General features: G+C 40.3%; 1 protein-coding gene across 1 annotated transcript in view; it reads left to right on the forward strand.

The window, feature by feature from the left end:
- Nucleotides 1-24,256, forward strand: part of TYR (tyrosinase) — a 41,986-nt gene that overhangs the window by 14,305 nt on the left and 3,425 nt on the right. The window contains exons 3-4 of the mRNA XM_032099125.1: nt 4,360-4,507; nt 22,412-22,593. Coding sequence (XP_031955016.1) covers nt 4,360-4,507; nt 22,412-22,593 — 330 coding nt within the window. The remainder of the gene's footprint in view (nt 1-4,359; nt 4,508-22,411; nt 22,594-24,256) is intronic.

Consider the following 24,256-nt stretch of genomic DNA (forward strand, 5'->3'; position numbering starts at 1 on the left):
TAATAACACTGTCTGAGAAAGGATATAAGATTTAACCCTGAAAAATTTCTTACAAATTTGCCAATGGCATAAATACTCCACAAATATAAGCTAGAAGAACATCCCTAACTTCAAAGAGCTTTAAGAATATGGCCTTAAAATTCTTATATTCCTCCTGTTTTAAAGTAGATGCATCTATCTGACCTGAACTTCTCTAAAATGTGAAAACTTTATTAAAGAAAAAAATTATACCCCAGGAGAATGGGACTAAGTTGGGCTCAAATAGAGAATCATAGAATCATTTAGACTGGAAAAGACCTTTAAGATCATTGAGTCCAACCATAAACCCAACACCATCATGTCCATCACTAAACCATATAATCATAAAATCATTAAGATTAGAAAAGCCCTCTAAGATCTCCAAGTCCAAATACTAACCTGCCATTTTCACAATTAGATCATATTTCCAGGTGCCATATCCACATGTTTTGTAAACACTTCCAGGGATGGTGTCTCTACCACTTACCTGGAGAGCCCGTTCCAATGCCCAACCACCATTTTCATGAAGAAATTTTTCCTTAAATCTCCTCTAAACTTCCCCTGTGGCAACTTAAGGTAATTTCCTCTTCGGTTGCTTGTTTCCCGTGAGAAGAGCCTGACCCCCATCTTGCTGCAGCCTCATTTCAGGCAGCTGTAGAGTGAGAAGATCCCCCCTAAGACTCCTTTTCTCCAGACTAAATAACCCCAGCTCCCTCAGCCACTCCTCACCAGACTTGTGCTCCAGACCCTTCCCCAGATCTCTCTGCAGAGAGGGGTCCAAAACTGAACACAGGATTTGAGGTGCAGCCCCACCAGTGCTGAGTACAGGGGGATGGTCACTGCCCTGGTCCTGCTGGCCACACTATTGCTGATACAGGCCAGGATGCCATTGGCCTTCTTGGCCCCCTGGGCACACGCTGGATCATGTTCAGCTGCTGTGGAGCAACAGATCTTTTTCTATTAGGCAGCTTTCCAGCCACTCCCCCAAACCTGTAGCACTCATGTTGTGAACCACCACTTCACTGGGTTGAACCTCATACAATTTTCCTCAGACCATCAATCTGGCCTGTCCAGATCTCTCTGCAGAGCCTTCTTCCAGTCCAGAGAGGGGCAACAGAGACAGTGAAGGGTCTGGAGCACAAGTCTTAGGAGGAGCAGCTGAGGCAGTTGGGTTTGTTTAGCCTGAGGAAAAGGAGGCTCATGGGAGACTCAATCACTATCTGAAATGAGACTGTATCCAGGTGGGGTTGGTCTCTTCCCCCTAGCAACTAGCAGCAGGATGAGGGGACATAGCTGCGAGCTGTACCAGGAGAGGTTTAGGTTGGACATTAGGAGGAACTTTACTGCCAGAACAGTGAGTGAAATCAGTTCACAGAAGGACTGATGAGCTAAAGGTAGCGCAGAGGAGAGGAAGGCACAGCATGGGGCAAGGCAGCTGGAGGAAGAAGAGTTCCCCCGTGTAGAGACAGAGAACTCTTATTTCAGCTCACTTTTATCTTTAGTCTCACATCTGCTTTAGAGGTGATTTTACTGCAGCTACCTCAACAAAGTTTCCTGTACTCCAAAAAAAGGGTGAAGTTTTCACATATCCTTTTTGGGTGACTCCACTCTAGCGTGTCATCCTGCATAGCTGATTGTACTGAAGTCTTTTTAAAAGTCTGAGACAAAAGAATAAGACCCAAGCTAATAAGATACAGTGACATCACATCGTGACTTTATTCCTGCTAACTTAAAAATTTATATGGAGTTTTCATAACAAGCGATCAGGTATTAGAACTTCTCATGTGCAGGGTTAAACATGACATCACGTTTGACATTGACTGGATGCACCCCAATTATCTGAGCCAGAGGGTGGGGTTGCTAAAGTTGTTCCAGTACAGAGATTTTGATGATTAAGATAAATTGCACATGTGCAGATGTTCCATGAAAAGCTGTCCAGAGCCAAAATGTGTATTCTGTGTATTTTTGTGAATGATTAGGTCAACTGTTTGCAATGCATTAAAAAATGTAAGAAGCACCTGAAGTCTGATATCAAACACCTATCTGTCTACCCAGACCCTGCAAAAGTTTCTCTTCCCTTAAACATACTTACAATGCAGTGGAATATATGTGGAAGAATTGCTTCAGAATGATACACATATATGTGATATCCAGTTAATATTCACGGAAATGTTGTAGTATTGCTAAACTGACTGATCCAAATAACCACATGCTGTGGCCAGCAGCAAGAAAGACAAAATTGTTGCCATTGCTTTCTGTGAATTCTGGACAATGTACATCATTCCTTATAAGTAATATTTTACTCTGCTTTTCTACTCAATTTGATAGCTAGGAAACATAGCATTCACCATCATGCAGATTTCTGTGGGCCCGATTTTCCCTTTGAGAACTTCTATCCTTTGCTGTTTATATCACCAAGCAGACTCTTCCAGAATCCTGGTCCACATCTGATGTACTTAAAATCTCTAGGTGTTAATGTGTTCCTCTTTGTTCCCTAAAGCCAGATTAACTTTACCTTAAAGACTTACAATTTTCTTAGTAAGCCAACTCTACCTTCTCCAGATGTCCTAATTATGTTTTCAACTCTGATTTCCCCTGAATTTCTCAAAAGCTTTGTCATACTATTAGACTCAGAAAGATGGACAGTTATCATGGTATTTTGGTTTCTATGTGCTACAGTTATGATCTGATTCTTATCATAAATACCAGTGGGTTTATGCCAGATGTTCTCCCTTTTTTTGAAGAGGTTGACTGACAAGACAAAGCCCAGTGAGGGAATTTAGAGTAGCAAAGCAATGCAATCATTTCACGCAGAAGATCAGAGTCCCTGTTGGGTCTAAAACTCAGATTTCCAAGTTCAGAGGACGACCCAACTCATGTGTGACTCAGAGAGGAGAAAATCCAGAGCAAAAGAGCTGGTACTGTGGACTTGAATTCCATGTTACACATTAGGGTTTTGACAGGGAAGGTTTATTTTCAGATTGTCTGTAGCTCAGTTCCCTGAACTGAACACCCTCTGATAGTTGGCACATTTTAGATTTTCTACAAAAGGAATCCATCTTGCAAAGTCAGAAATTGCCCTGTGGTGTGAGTCACAGTGTCAAATAGAAGGACTATTAAGAGATACACTTCAAAAGTATATTGCTGATTCTCATTCAAATGCTGGTTCTTGGTCCAAATAGGTAAATAAAGTGTTCAAAGTCCGTTAGGAATTTCCCATAGACAAAAGCTAATGTCTTAATTTTCTCCACCTTGCAGGTCTGATAAACTGCAACAATATTGGGAAAACTCTGAGGATTAACCCAATGACCATATTGTTCACAGCCCATTTTATTCGATAATTACATTGTGACGATGTTTTAATGTGCCTCCACTATGCTTCCTCATCCTACAGCTAACAGAAATTGTGAGAAGAAGACATCTTCAGGAACAAAATAAAAGAGACAGATCAGAGAAGTTTTGTGGCATGGGTTAAATATCAGAGCTAGCATCAGATTCAGAATAGAACTGGGAGGACAACACAGGTTTCTCCTTCTATTCTCTGGGAAAATCCCAGAGAAGGATCAGATGGTTGAGTTGGCTTTTACTAGGAGTCCTTACAAGTAGGTTGGAAGCACAGCTGATGGGATGCTGTGTAGGGCTATAACATCAGAGCTAACTATAGACAGGCTACCAAGATAAAAACTAACACAGAAGCTCATCTTCCAGTATTTCCTGTCTGGGAGCTGGTCTGTGTAAGCTCTTCCTAAAACCCATCTTTGAAGTGTCCTCCAAAATAACAGCAGCCCACACACTTCCATCCTGCAAGTCTGACTGTAAAAGATTATTGATTACTCACCAAATCCTTCTGTAGAGATTATAGCTTGTATTGTGTTGGCTCCTATCAATTAAAGAATGTGTTCTATAGAGAAAAACATTAATAAATGACTGAGTGTATGATGAGATAAAATAGGAACCTGTAAGTATAGGGATTAAAAATAAAGTGAATAAGTTTTCTCAACATAAATAAATGTTCACATGTAAATGTCTCTAGGGATTATCTTGCGTTTTACCAGCCAGACAAAAAGGACAAAGAAATTTTAAAAATATAAAGCAATTAAGCAGTACATTTGCTGACATGCTGCATTAGCTACATGGCAGGAGTTTTAATTTATCTTATTCTAATTTCATCTTTGCTATGCCTTTGAAATATATTAGCACTCCTTTACAAGTTTTCCTAAACTCTTGTCTAAAAAGCTGAATGTAAATGAAGGGAAAGGAAGTACTTTGATCTTCACTGTTGCTGGAAAAAGAATTATACACATTGTCATATCAGCGTATGATTTTCTCTTGAGTCTACAGGCTTTGCTGATCCACAGACTGCGATATCAAACCCATCCCAAAGCAGTTTGCATAATGCACTTCACATCTACATGAATGGCTCCATGTCCCAAGTACAAGGCTCTGCAAATGATCCTATCTTTGTACTACACCACGCATTTGTTGACAGGTAAGTTTAATTTTCCTTAGGAAAGCTAATTCATTATGTGGTTTTTTTTTTTTTTTACAGTGGGCTTTTCACCTGTGTTTCAAAGAGAGCAAATACGTTACATGTCTTTACATACACAACATTTTCAGACATGTAGAAATGAGCTCTGCTGTAATTTGAAAGCATCTCCTAACCAATCTCTATGTTCACTGGATTAAATATAATTTGATGAGTTGACAAATGCACTCAGCTTTTATAAAAAAGGTAAAAATAGTTCTTCAATGATGTCATAATGATTAATATATATGAATGTGTATGTCAGGAAGTTTGGATCAAAAGTGTGTGACTCATTTTAACACAACTATAATCATTTGGAGCAATTCCTTTACATTCTAAATGCCAGGGCTCTTTTAATTTCTATTCCATAAAGAAAATCCAAGCCTGCTATTCATAAATAAAGAAGAAAAAAATCTGTATTTAAGTGTGACAAACAAAATTGTGACTGTTTCTTGATGAAAGAGAAGAGTACAGCTGTGCAGAATGAAAGGAGAGCATACAGAAGAATATCATGTTTATTAATAAGAAAGGGTAGGAGAGCAGTTTTGCAAGAAACTGGTGAAATTGCTACATTAAGGGCAGCATTCCAAGATTTAATCTCTGTGTCACTATAGTACATGTGAATGGCTACAACCAACTTACTCTGGACTGCATTGACACCAAACTGTGATGACTAAAAAGCGATTAAAAAAAAATCTAAGGAAAGAACTGTAAAAGCCACATGAACACTCTTTCTGGAGCAGTTTATATTTTCTTATCCATCTTCTACTTTTTCTCCACGGAATGTTACTTGACTACTGCATAGCTTAGGACAAAAAACCCATTCCCTATGCAAACTTCCATAAATCTGCATGCTCAGAAACCTACTGACTGAGAGTCTGCCTGCATGCAGAAAGGTGCCTATTGAGATGAAGACCAAAATGGTTTCTTCATTTGGGCCACTGAGGCATACAGCACAGGAGGGGTGCAGATTACAGCTTGCAAGCATCATCTTGCAGTCTCAGGCAGTTCACACCAAAACTCTTACATAAAATTTTATCTTATTTAACCAAAAAGCTAGTAGGTGTAAAAAGACAAAGTTGAAGTTGGGCTTTTTCTCCTCATATATATTTAAAATATAAGAGGGCTGAAAAAATAATATAATTTCTATCTAATAAAATATATTTATATATATTTATATAAATGTAGCATAAATATACTATATATTTAATGAGCCTAATGATTGTATTCCTCATACTTGATCTACCCAGAAATAGGGCATCAAGTTTTAGCAGGTCACCCAGGCATCAGTGGAATGGTTCCTTCAATGGGTGAACTGTCTTCTGCTCCTCATATTGTAGAGTATAATTAGTCTTCTGGAGGTGTCAGTTTTGAAACTCTTTTATGTGAAAAGCTTTTCCTGAGGACGTTAAAAGTTACACTGTGTAGCTTAGCTGTGATTTAGCATATCCATGCATTGACTGCTTCACAGGATGGATGTATGAGGGTTTCAAGTGTGGTTACTAATCTCGAGTTGGCGCCTGGAAATTAACTTTCTAACATCTAGGCTATTAAAAAAATGGGTCAATTGAATATTCAGAGAAAAGGAACACAGAAGAGAAAAAATTATGATGTGCCTTATCAAAAGAATTGTTTTCCTCAGACATTGACACTCTCAGGAGACCTATGCACCTCTTACCTCCTACAAGTAGCACCTTGGCCTTCATGCTGACCCTTCCCACAGAGGAATTTCAGTCATAGTCGTTATGAGTTCCTGGTAATAATTCTCATAACTGTAGTTTTTATCAATTTTAAAAGGAAAAATTATTTGCAAAAGATAATCTCACTAAATTGTACTAGTGTTGAGGAAATAAACCACTGCACAGGCTCTGTGGGAGTGGTACAGATATGCATGATGCAACCTCATCCCATCTGTGGCAGAAAGACATCACCAGTGCTCTGCAGCTGCTGTGGATATGGGCCTTAGTACACACAGATGTGAAATCTGAGAAAAATGCTGCCTTTTGTGTAGGTGACAGAAATGCATTAGCATGATTCGGGTTACTTAGCAGCCCTATCTGTGGCAGATTAATCATGCTTTTAGTTATAATTAATAAGTAGGTGACGGATAGGTACATACGGTACATTTTAGAAAACCCTGTTCCTCTCCTACATAGACTTTATACCTGAAGAGCTACAAAGAAGTTCTTTTCTGAGAGGCAAGCAAGAATTCAAAGAATAGAGGAAGTGGGAGACAGTCTTCAGACCAGCAGAAGCACATTTTTTGGTCCTTATCAACTTTTCTCATTTGGGCGGAATACTTTTGAGCTGTTATCACTACATTGGGCCAATGGGCTTTTAACTAACTTTTTAATTGTATCTTCTGATGATGACAACAACCACAGTTCTGCTGGGTTTGGAAAGGCAGGGAGCAGCTCTGTGTCAGGAAATCAGGAATGGTCCAGCACTCTGAGCATCCAAGTAGAATCCCACAGAGGGATTTCCTCACTCCACTGCAAATTCCTTGGGTGAAACTCAGCATGCAGCTTGCTCTCCCAAATTTTCATCCCCTGGAGATGTGTTTCCTTCCCATTGATTCAATGAGACCTTTGAGGAGCTGTGGATCTGAGCTCGAGCTAACCCATCTGTACAGTGGGTGATATTAGATGCCTACGCAACAGGGATGCTGTCAGGGTAAATGCATTAATGACTGTGAAATGCTCAGTTACAACCATAATAGGAGTGATAGAAATAAGGCAATAGATCATTGGAACTGATTTTGCATGGAAACATATGGTACAGAGGAGGATAAACAAGTGTATACGGAGTCTGCTGACAGGTGTGAGCCAAATGTTAGGAGCTGCTTTCTAAACTGAGCAACAGTCAGCCTACCATCTGCTGTCCCTCAGCCTTCCCTGCTCAGGCCTGATGCACGAAAGGAGGGAAGAACAGATGAAGCAGAGGTGCAGCTGAGATCGCTCAGGTGAAAAAAAAAGCATTGGCTTATAAACATTTCCCTTTTTTTCAGGTCATTCCCTCTCAGTAGTGCACATGTATGAAGGTACCCAGGCAACAGCTTTCTTAGCAATGATTAATCAGGTTCCTTGCCTTCTTGTTTGCTAGAAGATGTAGGGATCAAATCTCAGTGCTTGGCAAAAGCAGGTGACGGCCCTGAAAATTACTAATTGTTAATCTAGTGCCTTAGAAAAATAAAAAGAAAAAAGATGCAACAAAATATACATTCAGCAAAAACAAGAGCTTTTTTAGCTCTCTGAAGCATTTCTCTTAATTGCAAATCTCTTTACTATTCAGATATGCTCTGCAGTCAGCACAAGGGAATAACAAGGGAGGAGTCAACCCACTCAAGCTGTAAGGAGCAGCTGCACACGCCATGAAAGCACGAGCCCACAGTCCTACTTGAGCTCACTAGGGTGTTTTCTGTGCTCTGAGAAGGAATTCTTTCCTCTCTGCTGGATCTTTCAGACCTTTCATCTCTACAGCCATGTAGTATCTTCATCTGTTCTCCCTGCACTTCTGTCCTTTGAATATTTTGGCTTTCTTCTCATTTACTTCATACCTCTATACTTCTGGATTTCCACACCCCAACCGAACAATTTCCCTAAGAAAAGCTAAATAGCAACAGGGAATAGAAGTTGTCATTAAAGATCTCCTGACAACTTTATACCCATGCAGCAGCTAATGCAATGAGGCCTCAGTCCTCATCTCGTTCCTAAGTTCTGCAGCAGTGGGCAGGGTTTATTACAATAATGTGGATGACTTCCAAAGGCCCTGGTTTTAGAACAAGCAATTTAGAACTAATTTTCTGAAGACAACAACAGATGTGTAGGATATCAGTCTCTTGCCTCTCTAAAGTCTAGTACTTGTTAGACTATTTACATATTACACTAGAGCTAGATCCATATTGCCAGTTCTAATGATGCCATCATTACAAGACCTGTTTTCTCCAGCTATCATGAACAACTGCACAGCTCAGAATACTGCTGCAACCATCATCACATTAACTCAATGCTCTTCTTAACTCCAAGGGTTCTTCTCTGTTAATACCCTTCTACTGCCTCTGTGTTCTCTTCCCATCAGATTAACTGGTTTCTATTGTGAAGGGCCCTCACTGCTCAACCCCAAATCATTTCTTCTTCATTGTTTAGGAACTCATGTACCCCTCCAAAACGTTCATTATACCAATATCTACTGTACACCTTTTTAGCATTCAGACAAGTCCCTCCCTACTTCTCCTTAGTGAGTAGATTATTGCAGTCCCAGTGCATGAGTGCCTGGCCCTCCTCCTATCTGTTTGCATCTCTCTGTTGTGCCTTGTCCTGTGTGCATGTTATAAACTCTGTCATTAAGGGACTATCTCATTGCACCGGTCTGTGCAGCACCTGCCATATCCTTAGCCTCTGACTGTGGCTCTCAGGTATCAAAGAAAAAGGAGATAACAATTGTTTCATTTACTGTTGCATGAAATGGTAAAGACAGGACACAGCTGGACATCCCTGCTCTGATCAGCAGCGCACCATTCCTTCGGCCAACTTTATAGACACTTTCAATCCCTGTAGATTCAATGCACCAGCACCTTCTTCCACTTAAAAAATAAAGTCAGCACCATGTCAAAAGTGGAAAAAGTGATTTTGTTGAAAAATGCTTTAACAAGAGGAAATTTGATTTGCACTCCCAGGAGATGTCAAAATAAAAGCTTCTTATTTTTACTCTGTTTTTGAAACAGAACACTTTCATTTTCTCTTGAATGTCACCTCAGTGTTTTTAAACCAAAAAATGGCACAAGAAAAAACTAAGTTGTTCTCTTGTTTTGAAATGTTGACAGGAAACTAGAATTTATTTTAGAAGTTAAACACTATTTGCTTCAAGGATTTGGAATATTTGGAGAAAAGACATTCAAAAAGAATCATCAGAAATTCTTGTAAGACAACGCTATGTTTCCAGACTTGTTTAACACATGAAATAAGATTCATTCTTTACCCTGAACTGTCTCCAGTGTGAGAAAACACAGATAAAGCATGAGGCCAAAGAATTATTTTCTCCCTTTGGTATACAAAAACTTAGAGACACCAAAGTATTTGACTGAGGTGCAGCTGATATGGAAATTGTAATACAATGATATATCAGCTAATAATAAAGCAGCATAAAAATGGAAAAATCACATTACAAACACAAAGTGTATGATAAATTTTGTTCCTTGATATGGGCACAGCAAAGCTATTACTGCTTTTTTGAGGTTACATTTGCAAAAAAATTATGATGCAGCTAGAAGTCATATTTTTCTGGAGCTGAATGAGCTATGGCTTGGAGCCACTTGAAATGTATTAGACAAAGGCAGGTCAAGAGGTTGCCATTAGCAATATCCTTGGAAGAGAGCTCTGATCAGCATGCACAGCTACATCCCCCCAGCAGGCTCTGTGGCACAGCAGCAAGGTAGCCCAGCTCTCACCTTTCCCTGATGCTTAACAAAATCACCTTGTTACAGCAGCTCCTGCTCATGGAAAGCAGCTCTGTTCTATCACAAGGGATCTCAGAGGAAGAAAACTGATCTCCAGCAGAGTGTTTCAGATGAGGGTGGGCCAGGAATGACTTTGGTCACAAGCTTTGGCACACACAAACTTCTACAAGTATGAGATACAGAGCAGATAAGTACGGAAGACAGGGGAAAACTTGAGCATGGAAGTTTTTAGAAGGAAATTTCTACATTTTAAATTTTTTTCCCCTTGGGAATGTCTACAAATGTGCAGGAGGACACATGCTCCCTCTTTTACCACAAGCTCTCTCTTGGCACAGAGCAGAGCTGCTAACCTTTCCCTCCTAACCTCTCAGGCTTTGTAGCATGTTAACCGGAGCTACTCAGCTTGTTTGATGGAGCTGACTCACTCAAAGTGGGCTCAGTATGTGGGCAGAGTGAGTTCACATCTACTGCGAAATACCACATAAATATATCCATGGAAAGCAGAGTGTAAGTGGGAAGGATGGGGTGTTGCTGAGAAACAGCTCCCCAGTATCTCTGCTTCGATATCACTGTGTCTGGGGCTGAAAGGCAAATCATACACCAAGATACTGAGCTGGGCTCTAACATCTACTTCAGTAAGCCTGAGGAGTTGCAATTGCAAAGCACCCAAAGGGATGCAGGAACAGCCTTGGAGGGTCACATCACCTATTGTCTAACACATACCTTGGCTGGAGGCAAAAGTGAAGGAATACAGCTTTAGAGCATCCCTCCTCCAGTGGACAGAGGGGGATGGAGTCTACAGAGCACACTCAAGGGTGCACTTGCATTTAAAATAACCTTAAATAGGTCCTCTGGATATCCACAGATAGAACATACAGAGGCAAAGAGAAATAGGGACAAGGATCAGGCTCTGGAGATAAATATTCTTTTTATTGGTTAAGCATACATATAACCTATAGTGCTGCTGCTCCACCTTGCTTTAGGACAATGACCAGAGAAAGGTTAAACAGACATCTTCTGGTTCATATGTGAAATACAGCAATTGACAATCTCACCTGCCATGTCATTATTCAGGCTAGATGTTTGTAATGATTCATTCTGCTCATAAAAGTCAATTATATAGCAGGTTCAATTCAAATAGCCCTATTTAAAGTGCAGGTTTCATATCAGTCTTACTGCAAGATTTTAGTTCAGCCAACTCAATTAATGAATGGGTCGCTTCGTACACCACATATTTTGCAAACAATTAGTGGTTTTTAAAAGGAAAGGTTACACTGCCCTGAAACTTCACAAGAGCTGCATGGTTAGTCTTCACCTATTCTCTTAATGCCGGAGGAGGAGGAAGCTCCCTGTGGCGCAGCGATCAAAATGAGCTCTGATGCAGACAGCTAGCATTTCCTTCCTGAAGTACTTCTGCGATAACAGCTGATGTAATTGTTCAAATTGTAAAAAATCACAAAACATCATGGTACTTTTCTCACCCACATGTAGCTACCTCTTATTCACCAAAAGAAATTATCATTTCACCCCCATAGATGTGATTTATGTATTATATGCCCTTGTGAACCGCAATAATGACAATCTTTAAGTCTCAAAAGAGCTGAATTGCAGAGCACAAAAGTGCGTTCCATAGTGTCAGTCCAGCTACCTCCACAGCAGTCCATTTTAACCTGCTTGTTATCTTTCTCTTCAGGGGAAAGTAGTTATTAAACTTTGGAGCAGCTGGCATTTTTACTATCTCCGACTTCAAGTGATGTTTTTGTATTAGTGACAAACTATGGCAAAAATGAATCTGAGAAATTTAACACAGGATATACATTCCATCAAATACTAACTTCTGTTTTCAATACAGCACATGGTTGCTTTGTATTTCCTTATTTACAAAGCACATAGGACACCCCATTATGTCTCATTTAGGGCTCGGAGTTTGCAGTGTTAGACAGTATTGGAGACCAAAATCTGAATGGAAAACAAATATTTCTAGCCAAACATTGCTCTGGTTTGACAGCAAGGGGTGAAACCACACATGTGATGACAGCTATTTAAGGACCAAGAATTTCTCTCCTGTACCTCAGAAAAGTTATTTACAACTTTCATTGGTGTTAAACAAAGGCTGACTTGACTAAGAAAAGCAACAGAGTTTAGATCAGATATCTGACAGAATTTCAGCACAGCTAATCCTCATTTAAACTCATTTCTTTCCAGTAGAGGTATGGAATAAGCTCCCACAGGAATTAGATTATTTTACCAATAACTGGGTTAGGCTAAGGCCCTACTTAGTTCTGCGCTAGAGAATACGGACATTCCTCTGCACACATTCCTACACATCTTTTCCAACACTCAGCTCTTGTCTTTAGTGTCAAGCTTAGCTTATCAATTATCTTCCTCTTTAGTAGAAATAAAGCTCTTTACATGGTAATATAACAGCAACTGACCAAAGCTGGGCTCAGCACTTGTTGTTTCATCCTACCCAGTTTTCTGAGAAGGCAAAAACCAGTAATATTTCAGTAAGGTTTCTTTACTGGGAAAGTAGGTTACAGGACTACCCAGCTTGTTAAGATTTGTGGCAGGAAAGCCCAGACTTATATGCAATGGAGTTGAAGCCCCAGGTAGCTACATGACTTTCTTGGGAAGGGTTAAGCAGTTTGCAATGTAACCAAAGGAAATTGTGATAGCAAATGGGGAATAGAACTGCGAGACTTCAGCAATTCCCTCTGAGAGAGGAACCACATTTGGTCCTACACCACCAGCAGTGATCTCTGTTCAGGATCACAGTTATCTGAATTCTCTGCAGGACTCTGGTGCTTGAGCAGCTTCTTTTCACAAGAGAGGCTTGAGAACCTGGTGAATTTTTTAATTCTAGGAGAGAAACGCTTGGAGGACTTCATGATTATTGGAGCAATGAGGGGAAGCTATATAACCCTCTGCAGCCAAATGAGCATGTAAAGCAGCAATGAGAGATCCAACTGCATCTTCTCCAGCTAGCTGTGGATGCTCAAGCTGTTTGACAGAAAGAGGAAAATTTTCAGAAGGAAAGTCTGAAGATCCTTCTCTTCCCTTAGTCCTACAGACGTGTTGAGGGTGTTTTGTAGATAAAGGGAAAAAGTTCTAAATCACAGTGGTAGAGGGAATATTAAAAAAAAAAATCTCATAAATGGCATGGAACTGTGTCAGGGGAGGTCTGGGTTTGAAAAGGAGATCAGAAAACAGTGCCTTAGTTTAGGGAAAGGCTCTTTCCCCCAGAGGGTGGTTGGGCACTGAACAGGCTCCCCAGGGAAGTACTCAGAGCACCAGCCTGACAGAGTTCAAGAAGCATTTGAACAACTCTCTCAAGCACATGGTGTGACTCTTGGGGATGTCCTGTGCAGGGCCAGAAGCTGAACTCAGTGATCCTTGTGGGTCCCTTCCAATGCAGGACATTTTATGATTCTATGAACACAGCAGCTGCAGTAAACTCGAGGTTTTCAAGAAAGTGGGACATATGCAAAGTGGCATTGATTTTGTCTTATGTGGGATTGGTTGTGTGGGACTGCTCCCTTGCCAACTCCCTCCCTCTTGCTTCCTTTATCTGACACTTTCCAAACATCCAGTTTGTACAGTGAGAACAAAGGAGATGGAACACTTGTAGTGACATCCATGAAGCAGAGCAGTGCCAAGATCCTCAGGTGTCACATGGCTCCCCAGCTCTGGTGGTACTTTGTAGCGGGTGGGAAGGTGTCAGCATAGTGTGTGTGTGTTATTATACCTCACTCAGAGAATGGTACTTTAGGAGACAGCCTGCAGCCAGTGTCAATCTTGCTGAACAAGGAAGGGACTTTTTTGTCATCTGCATGTTGCCCCTCCGTGTTTCAGGTGGCCTATTCCACTCTAGTCCACAAAAAAATCCCCACTTTTGGTTTAGAAGATGAAGTAAAGGGAAACAATACAGTAGACCAGACCTTTCCTGAAAATGAATATTCATATTTCAGAGGCATATAATTGATCTACATGGGAATATATGCTCTGAGAAAAAAAATCAGAAGCACAGCATTATGTGAGAAGACAGCTCCACCAGCCTTAAACATCCTTCTTTTTCTGTTTTGTGCAAGTCTATCTTTTAAGTGTTGACAAATCTAGAAGCCCAAGCTGGTATTGCTACCACAGCTTCATGTTCTTGGGTGCAGCCAGTATCAAGGTTGAGCATGTACTCCCAACCTCACCCACATACGCTAGTTCATATATACATGTATGCACATATGTAAACATGCTTGACCAGATGTACAGATCAATGCAAGAAATGCAGCACTCACACAAAAATCCAATGGCACCAACAGCCTCATCCTATTTACCTCTTTGGTTGACAACAATGAAAGCCTGTTATGGGAAAATATAGATACATATAGAGATATATACATGCACAGTCCAGATTCCCCAGTAATTGGCCTTACCCAGTCTACCCAGTAACATGATCCCTGACCTGCAGCTGCCTCACCCACAGGCAGACACACACACAGATGCCTGCATAAACAGGTCTCTCTGGTGGCTGGCCCAGGGACTGGCAGGTACTGCGAGGGTTTGGGGAAGAGGCAACGTTGTCCAAAGATGCTTGCTGCATGCTGCAGCTTGGAATTGATGATGGAAGCCCCTGGATGTTCTCCTGCTGCTGGGAGTTGACAGAATAAGCACTGTAACCCAGGGCAATCCTCAGCAGTGACTCACCAGTGGGGGACAGAGCCTCAAAGGCTTTGGATAGGTTTTCACAATAATTGAGGGCAGCATGTTCATTTTTAATCAGACACTTGCATTATGACGGCATAATTTGTTTACAACCTTCCTGAGAGTCCCTGTAGTGTCTTTAGCCAACTTAAAACAAAAAGAACAAAAAAGAATACTGCAATATAACCGCATACATTGACAAACAGTGCAGTGCCTTGACTTTACAGCCTCAGCATCAGCACCTCTTCCAGGACCGAAGCACCAATCCTTCTCCCAAATCCTTGGGATGGGAATTACCTGAGGTGACTTTGAGATACTGGCTGACTAGTGCCAACTTTTAAAGTGATGACTACCGTGTAATCACAGTCCTTGGGCTGGCATTTCAGCTTTCCTCAATTTGTTTCCTTTTTCTTTTCTTTCCAAATGCAAATACATGTTGCTTGCCAGATTTCTTCTACAGCATGTCAGATCTCATGATACTGAAATAAATTGTATAAATGAGCTCTAAGCAACAATGTTCTGTCTTCCTTCTGGCATAGTCAGTCTGACCTAGCCTCAGTCTCACAACTGGAGATGAGGAATGAAAGTCTCTGTGTCAAACCTTGCACAACAAAGGACATGGCTTTGGATTTGAACTTGACAAATTTATTAGTGACTTACAAAGTGGCCGTCTAGCACCTGAATGGTTAATACTGAGTGCAGGCTTGGCTGAGGCACAGGTTTATCAGGCTGTTGAGAAACAAAAGGCACAATTTCAATATTGCTTTAAGTCAGTTTGACCTGGCACATAGATTAGGAAGAAGAAAAAGTCCTACTTGGTAATTAGTGCTACCCAGAGTTTCTCCCTTGTGCTGGTACTGGCCATCATACAAAAGAATAATGAATCAGATCCATGGCTTTATTTCATCTGAACTATCCCAGAACAAATGGAAATAAAGGGGAGGTTTGGTTTCAAACCAAATCAGTTCCTTAATCCTTCTTATGGCATCGCTGTGCAAATGCTTAGAAGGAAAGTGAGGACAAGGAGGCAGGAGGAAATCCGTACTGTGTCCCCTGCAGTGCAAAGGACCCAGAGTGACCATGAGACTTCACCATAAGGTTATCGTAGTCCTCCCACTGGGCATACCTGCAGTACCAGTCTTGTTCCTTGTTGTGTGACAGAGGAATTCATACAGAGGTACTGAACCCTCTTCTTCCCCCTTCACCTCTCTCCAGCTGTCCTTCACTGCAAGGTAAACCACACTGGAATAAAGTTTTTCTGTTAAATCTTCCTGAAGGGAAAGTTAGTTAACACTATGAGCCAGTGCCTCTGAGGTGGCTCAGTCTTAGAAATGGATATCTAAGATATTGGTATGTGGTAATATATTGGTTTCTCCGCTTACACTCAGTCAGTTAAGAGTACCTCTGCTCATGACTGTGGTAGCACACTTGGGAAACAGCCCGTAGAAGGGACAATTTGCAAAAGGATAAAGAAAATGCTTACTCTTAGTGTTTTACTCTATTTTTCTAGATTTTAAGATTTCCTTCGTGTGAGCAGCATCTTTTTTCAGAGTGTACAACACTATCTGGAACAGTAGGAAGCAATCCAACCTATATACAGCACCGCTTTTATACTCTGCCTGATATTTCCCACTGGCAACATAAACCCAGTTATTTCTTGGCTCATCCTTTCATTAGTTATAATCCCCTTGCATATATTACTCATAAAATAATACAAATTCATATTTTCAGTAAGAAAATATATATTGGTGGCCTTTTTTTAATCGTCCTCAAATCAATCCTATTTTCCTACAACTCGTTAAACCAAGGTGGGTTTGTTTGTTTGGGTTTTTTAATTAATTTTCCACTACGGCTCATTTAATTTCATTTTGTATAACCTGATATGTATGGAGCAGAACAAAGAAAGTACTTGAGTCTATTTATATGCGATTAAATAGAAGCGATATATCCACGTCTTTTATAGATGGCTTTAATTTTCACTGTGCCACACGAAAACGTTTTGCAAAAGCAAAGTATATTTTCCCGGAATGAAAATTTAAACTGACAAAGCATCAACATACCAGGTGGGCGTCCTTATTACTTTTTACCACATACCAGTTCTTTGGAACCTATTAGAGGTGGTACACACAAGTATTAAGCTCATCAGCAGTTCCAGTGATCTGTAGAGAGACATATAGCAAAACATTTAAATAAAATTGAGACCGCCTGCTTTGCAATGGTATAACTTAACTCCTGGCGGTGCCACAGTTTGGTACAAACTGGCCCCACAGCTGAGGTCCCACTCCACCACAGTGTGTCTGGTATGAATTTAGGTAAGTTATTTTTACTCTCTGCCTGTTTTGTGTAGAGTAAAATGAGGCCTTTAAGAGTCTCTAAAAATTCTCCAACCTGCAGGAAAAATATTCTTTGCCTTTATGATTTTTTTGGAATCCTTCTGACTGGATGACCTTCCTTAGCTACTTCTGCATCACACATGGCCTCTGACTGAATCAGATGGCTTAAGTGACAGTGAATTTATCATGTCCTATGATCAATTTTTCCATAGTTTAAATACAAAGCTGAGCTTATTTTAATCTACAGTTGTCTAAATCCAACCCATTCTACAATTTTAAAATTCTATTTCCTACTACAAAAATAATCTTTACATAGGGCGCTGATTATCATAATCTAGTAATTACTTTAATACTACACCCACTACAAAATAATTTCTACTTCGTAAATGCACTTTAGAGAGACTGAGCCTCTCTGAGCACTAAATGTGAGACAGGGCATCTTTCAAAATTCAAATTATTCTCCAGTTTCTTTCAGTTCTTGGGCACCTTATTTGGGACATTCAGTTTGGGGACTTTGATTTCTTCAAGAGAAGAAGAAGCCTTCCAGATGCAAACAGTATTTTCTCTAATCTAGACAGAATTATTTTTTAATCTGCCCAATGCCTTTAAATAAAAACTACCCTTTCCAAGTCAATTTTGCTTGCTGCTGAAGAAAGACAAAGGGCATTAGGGCTATCAGGAGACTAATCTCTATTTAATTTAGTTATTTTACATGTTTTAAACTTTTCTTTCTTAAGCTTTGATTGACTGTGACCCTTCTAGCTCGACCTATCATCCTCAAGGATTTATAGTTTATTGTTGCTAATCCCAGGCCAGGTTCTCTCCATTTCCACTCTCTGAATAAAATTCCCAACAACTTTTGATAAGCTCTTCTCTTTTTTCCTTTATCCCGCCTTGTCTTCCCACCACGCTCACATGCCATCTGCTCCCTTAGCACTGCCAACATCTCCTGAGTGATGCCAGTCTAGCTGGAATTGCAATGCTAAAAAAGTCTCTGTCTCTGGAAAATATCACTTCCAGCTATACAAATAGCTACTTATCTGCTTGCTCTCTTTGTCTAGATGCTGAGGAAGAAAGTAACCAACCAGATTTCTGCAGGAGCCAGAGAGATTTCTCTCCTTACTAAACTTATGTCCAGTACTCTTTTTTTTGGCACGGAATTAGTATGGAGGTTGGATAAAGCAGTGCCCTGATCTGAGTCTTTAGATGTCCTTTTTGTTACCTTTAGTTAAATTACATGAAGAAAGGGAGGCAATATAGAATAAAATGGCCCTGAAGATGTCCTTTTCCTCATGGTCCTGCTTTGTTAGGCTCTCAGGTCCACGGAAGGATGCAGAGGTTCATATGAAGAGAATATAAGAGCAGTGGTTTGCCAAGATAACCAACAATTCTAGGGAGTTAAGGTCTGCTTCTTTGCCACAAACCTGGCTTTTCTACCAGGAGCTTTGTCACTCCATGAAGGGACCAGCTAATTACCTCAGCATTTTGTCTCTCTGCATGTAGCATTAATTCTGCAGACCTAGGTTCTTCCAAGGTTGTAGCTCCTGGGAAAAGAACAGGAAACAAGCACATATTTTCAAGATACTAAAGGGAAATAACTTACATGACTGCTTTTAGGGGAAGGAAAGAAAAACTTTTGTCAACTGTAAGCAGATCAACATCTGATGATGGAAACACTGATTTCTTTCTGGCATGTCATTTCCTGCATGGCAGAGAAAATATTTGATGCTAACTGCCTTAAATATATCCAGGGCTGGAGAAAAGCACCTTATTTGAAGAAAAAAAGTATTCTACAATGTTTGATGCAGTGGTCATAGTACTCTGAAACAAAAGAGAGTGTGATTACTTTCTCCTAACATACATTTTTTTTGGCCAAAATCTTTTCAATTAAGTCTCCAAGGACAGGAGCACTGTGCCAGTGTCACTACCTGGCTGACAGCAAAAGACATAGGCTACTGCAGGATTTCAGTTTTCTCTAAAAATGTATGAAGGGAGTTAATGGTCTTGGCTGGGGAGTCATAAAATATAACTCTGATATGAAATAGCTTATGGTGGCCAAGAAGAACTATTTGTACCTTACCAATAGAAATACAGCTGAAGTTATGCCCTGTCCATGGGCTTCTCTCCCCAGATGGATGCAATTGGGAGTTTTCTTTTTCCATTAAGCTGGGAAACTGTTCCTGAAAAGCAAGAATAAGTTACTGCTTCTGTAACTTACAAAATATGAGTAAGGTAGGTGCCCCCCTTAAAAGGAGAAATACAAACAGATGAAGTACATGTAAAAATATTACTGATATACTAAATCTGTCAGTTTTCTCACACAAAATAAAAAAAAAATCTATGAACACTCTCCTGGAAATACAGATCATCATGCATTGTCTGGCCAAGAAAAAAAATTGTGTTTTGAGTCCCTCTTACTGAACAAGCTGGGAACAAGCCTCTAAATTGAAATAATAAATGCAACTGCACCCAATCACTTTATTAGCAAGCAGAATATGATCCTAATCTTTCAAAGTGTCAAATAAAACCCAAAAGCAAAAAACAAAAGACTGCCACAGGATAAATGCACATGACTAGCTCTTCTGAAGGCAGTAAAAGAAAATGTGACTCTTAAACTTTAAAGGATGTTTCTGAGATTTCTGTGGTGGCATACAGATAAGTTCAATGAAAGAGATTTCAGCAAAGATGGTAAGATCTTGTGCCTGCTAATGGAGAGAACTGTTCCCTTACAACACATTGAGCTGTGCTACACATTCTGTGCATCAGCAAAACCCATCATATCAGGATTTAGAGGCATGTAATCGCATCTGAATCTAAAGATCAGCTGCAAGGGCAGGCAATTCAATGCTCCTGTTGCTCTAAGCAAAGCTTGATACCTCATGTGGGAACCACTCTGCAAATGAAGGAATCCAAAAGAAGAAATCCAAAAGTACATATGTTCATTTCCATGGAAATATTTTTGCATTTGCATTCTGCTTGAACGATTACTGGCCTAAGGATTCTTACCAAAAGCTCTTATGCAACAGCAACACTTAACTCATGCAGAGAGGATGCTGCATTTCAGGGCATGTCTTGCAAAACTCTTTCAGACAAATGATGACTTTTAGCTCTGAACTTTGTGCTCATCAGCCCTCAGGATTTTCAGATTGTGATTGCTCAGCATTTTCTAAAACCAGGAAGTACCTCAGATTGAGCATTCCAAAGTTAGGGTACAGATCATCACCAGGCTTTAAAAACCTGATACAAGTCCTATCTCTGCCTTCTTAAAATATTACCATGTTCCCAGAACCAGAGTACCTCTGTACCTCTAACAACCTTGTGCTGCAAAGAAGAGCTATCTCAGCTCCCATTTACAACTGCTAGGAAAATAAGGCAGTAATACTCAGGGTACTTTACACAAGGCATGAGTAAAAGGCAGGGAAAAGATTGGAGTACAGTACTCCCCCACACCCCACCTCTCCTCAAGCTAAATTACTCCTTTATATTCTATGTCTTTTTTAGTGATTACTGAATTTCTTCATGCTGTTCTCCAAAGATTACAGAGATTCTGTTCAAACTTTCTTGAGATAACTCCAGCTGAAGTCTTCATAAATTTATCCATCTTAAAGCTTTAACTAAACATTATTATTCAGATAAGAGTTTTTCCAGACAGGGTTGATGAAATTAACCGAGGAAGAGAGACACAAATGAAGATTTTAACTAAAATTAATACCTGCATTGTAAAGGGTAGACAAGGTGTATGATCACAGTCATGTCTTCATTTATTAGAGTTTTTGATCCTAAAAAGAGAACCAATATTTTGGCCCTACCTCTATTTTGAGTAGTGTGAGAGGGCTTTAATTTGGTGGGCTATGCTGAGTGTTTCTCAACACTTCTGCCTGAAAACAAGAGGTAGAAATCTCATGGCAGAATATTGGCAGATAACCTGCAGAGATCCTGATACCCCTGAGCACCTGCATTTAGGGACTGTATTTCTGAGATAACCTAAGATCTCCATTAAAGCACAATTCACAGGTCTCTTTAGACCATTTATATCCCTTATAACTGATAAATGAATCCAGTGATCCCTTCCTGTGCCTGATGTTGATAATTACCTCCCACCAGTATCTTCTGATTTAGTATGGAATCCTCTTTCTTCATGCACAAGATACCTGCATCTGCTTGCCCTGCAGCATTTTGCCACCTTCCCTATTCCAACCTGGCACACTCAGGTGAACAAACACAATGGGATCAAAGAAAGGATTTGAGGATTGAAAGAAAGTGAAGAGTTGAACAGAAAAAGCTCAAAGGGAGGGAAACTGAGGATGTTTTGGAAGGTTCCTAATTTTGCTTTCCAAACACATCCAGTAGCTGACTTGAAAATGTCAACATAAACTCTTCCCCTACTGCAGCCTTTAAACTTTCTGCCTCGAAGTTAAAGAGCAGACACACAGCCCTGTGGTGACACAAAGCTAATGGAAGATATTTTGGAAGAGAAATATGGAATGGAGCAGCTGAGGCTGGAGGTGTGGGGAACAGCTTCCATTTTATTTACATGGCAAGGTTTTGGTAGCTAGGGGGCTACAGGGTTGGATTCTGTCAGAAGGTGTCGGAAAGCTTCTGTTCCCATGTTAGCTGGAACTTGTTCCAGCTGTCTGCAAGATAGCCCTGTCACTGGCCAAAACTGAGCCCATCAGTGACACTGGCAGCACCTCTGGGATAACATATATAAGAAGAGGTAAAATAAAGCTGCACAACAGCAGCTGGGAGAGAGGAGCGTATTAAACAACAGTGCGGACACTAAGGTCAGTGAAGAAGCTCTGGCTGGAGAAAGACACTTTACTTAGAGCTGACCTGCTTTGTCAAGATTTTGGGCTCATACAGCTTATCTTTTCTTCCTCAGATGTTTCAACTCCTTTGGTGACGTGCAAAGGATCATGGTGTAACTGTATTTTATTGCAGGTGTGAAAACCCTTGCTAAGAAATTAGAAGAAGGGGAATAGGACAGAGCAGCTAGAAACAAGACCATCTACAACCAGCTACAAATGTTTTTGAGAGTGAGGAAGAAGGACTGAGGTCTTTAATCCATTTTTCTCTATCTCTCACAGCCACATGAATTGCTGAGCACAAAGAGAGAGTGATTTACATTTCTGGAATTTAAAAACACATTCAGAGTCTTTGCAGCACCATAGGCATTTGCTTTTTGTAGCCTTGCATAGGAACTCAGCAGTGAAGTGGATAAGCCCAAATTTGGAAATTTGGAAAGCATTATACACATGTAAACGCAAGACATTGCATGCAACTCTATCTCCAGAATTTTTTTTAAAAGTAGCACTTTCTTTTAATCTTCAAGAAGAAAATTTCTGCTAATCTCCATCATTAATTAACATGCTTTTTCTTCCACAGCATTTTTGAACGATGGTTAAGAAGACATAGGCCCATGCTAGAAGTTTACCCAGCAGCCAATGCACCAATTGGGCACAATCGAGAAAATTACATGGTCCCCTTCATCCCTCTTTACAGAAATGGAGAATTTTTTAAACCCTCAAGAGAGCTGGGATATGACTATGCATATCTGCAAGAACCAGGTAATATTATAATTTTGGGTCAATGTAAAAGGTGAAATGTAAAATTTGTTGCCTATAACCTGGAATATGTCTACCATATGAGCAGATAAAAAGTCCTTCTATTCCAGATTTTTTCCTGAATATAGTCCCCAAATTGTACCTGCTTGTTTTCACATTTCTGGTCTGATATCATACATATCTGACATGATACTGTTACAAAAAAATCCTACTGATATCAGTGCCATCCATCCTAGCCTACTAATAGCAAAATCTGACCCAAATGTTCAGCTAGTGATCAGAACTGGGGAGAAAAAGTGCTGGACTTCAAGGCTGTCATTATGGAGAAGATTCTTCTGGGAGGTATTAAAACACCTGAAAGACTATGCAGTCATGGGCCAGAGACAGCATGACTTCATGAGGGGAAAGTCCTGCTTATCAAACCTGATTTCCTCTTATGACAAGATAACCCACCTCATTGGTCAAGAGAAGGCAGTTGATGTCATATTTGGATTTCAGTAAAGCTTTGGATACTGTCTCTCACAGGACCCTTCTGGACAAAGTGTCCAGCACACAGCTGGATAAACACATCATGTAATGGGTGAGCAACTGGCTCATGGGTCAGGCACAAAGGGTTACAGTGAGGGGTGACATCAGACTGGTGACACGTCACTAGTGGGGTTCTGCAGGGCTCTGTGCTCTTTAACATCTCCATAAATGACTTGGACACCAGACTGGAAGGGATCCTAAGCAAGTCTGGAGACAATAAAAAACTGAGATGAGCTGTTGACTTCCTCGAAGGCAGGGAGGCCCTGCAGAGAGACCTCAACAAATTAGAGGACTGGGCAATCACCAACCATATGAAGTTCAACAAGGGGAAGTGTCAGATTCTGCACCTGAGATGGGGCAATCCTGGATGTATGGACAAACTGGGGAATGAGATGCAGAAAAGACTTAGTGCAGGTGCTGAACTACAAGCTATTGAAACAGCCAGATGAAGACCAGAAATAAGTATACATATTTTTTAATGAAAGACATTAGTTTCCTAAACTCATACTATTGCTAGAATTGTACAACTCAAAGTGCCAAATACCATGACTTTCAGGAATTCTGAATCCTGAAGTGGTACTTCAAGAGGAAGGAAAAGGTAAAATACTTACCATTCAACAATTAATTTCTGTTGCCTCTTGGACTCCTGCCTTTTCCCAGGGGAGTACATATCCCTCAGAAAAAGAAAATCCTATTAAATTCTGCCCATGTTTTTAACACAGAGGTAAGGAAAGTAGTTCCTTAATTATTCTGAAAGATCAACACAACGAATGAAATTCCACCTTGTTCAGAAAGCCCAGGTAATCCTCAGATGTCACTCAACCCCTTGTTAATCTTGCTGAGAAGAAGCGATCTCAAGCTATTTCTTATCTGGCGGGAAGAACTGGTTACAAATGGAAAGTGGTTGGACTCTCAAAATACGGATACAGATTTTCTTACCACTCTAGCGTTTAAATACAGACTTCAGATAGGAATGCTAGATTCTTGTGTACTCAAGGGAGAAGAGAAAGTCTGTGATTGGCAAACAGGAAGTACTGGACAAATAGGAAAAAATTACTAAAGAAAAAAAAGTCAATAGCAAAGATCTGGGTGGTAAAGCAAAGGCAGAATTTCTGCAGATCTTCCAGATGAGGAAGAA

The sequence above is a fragment of the Corvus moneduloides genome, chromosome 2, assembly GCF_009650955.1.
Source record: "Corvus moneduloides isolate bCorMon1 chromosome 2, bCorMon1.pri, whole genome shotgun sequence".
Lineage (NCBI taxonomy): Eukaryota > Metazoa > Chordata > Aves > Passeriformes > Corvidae > Corvus > Corvus moneduloides.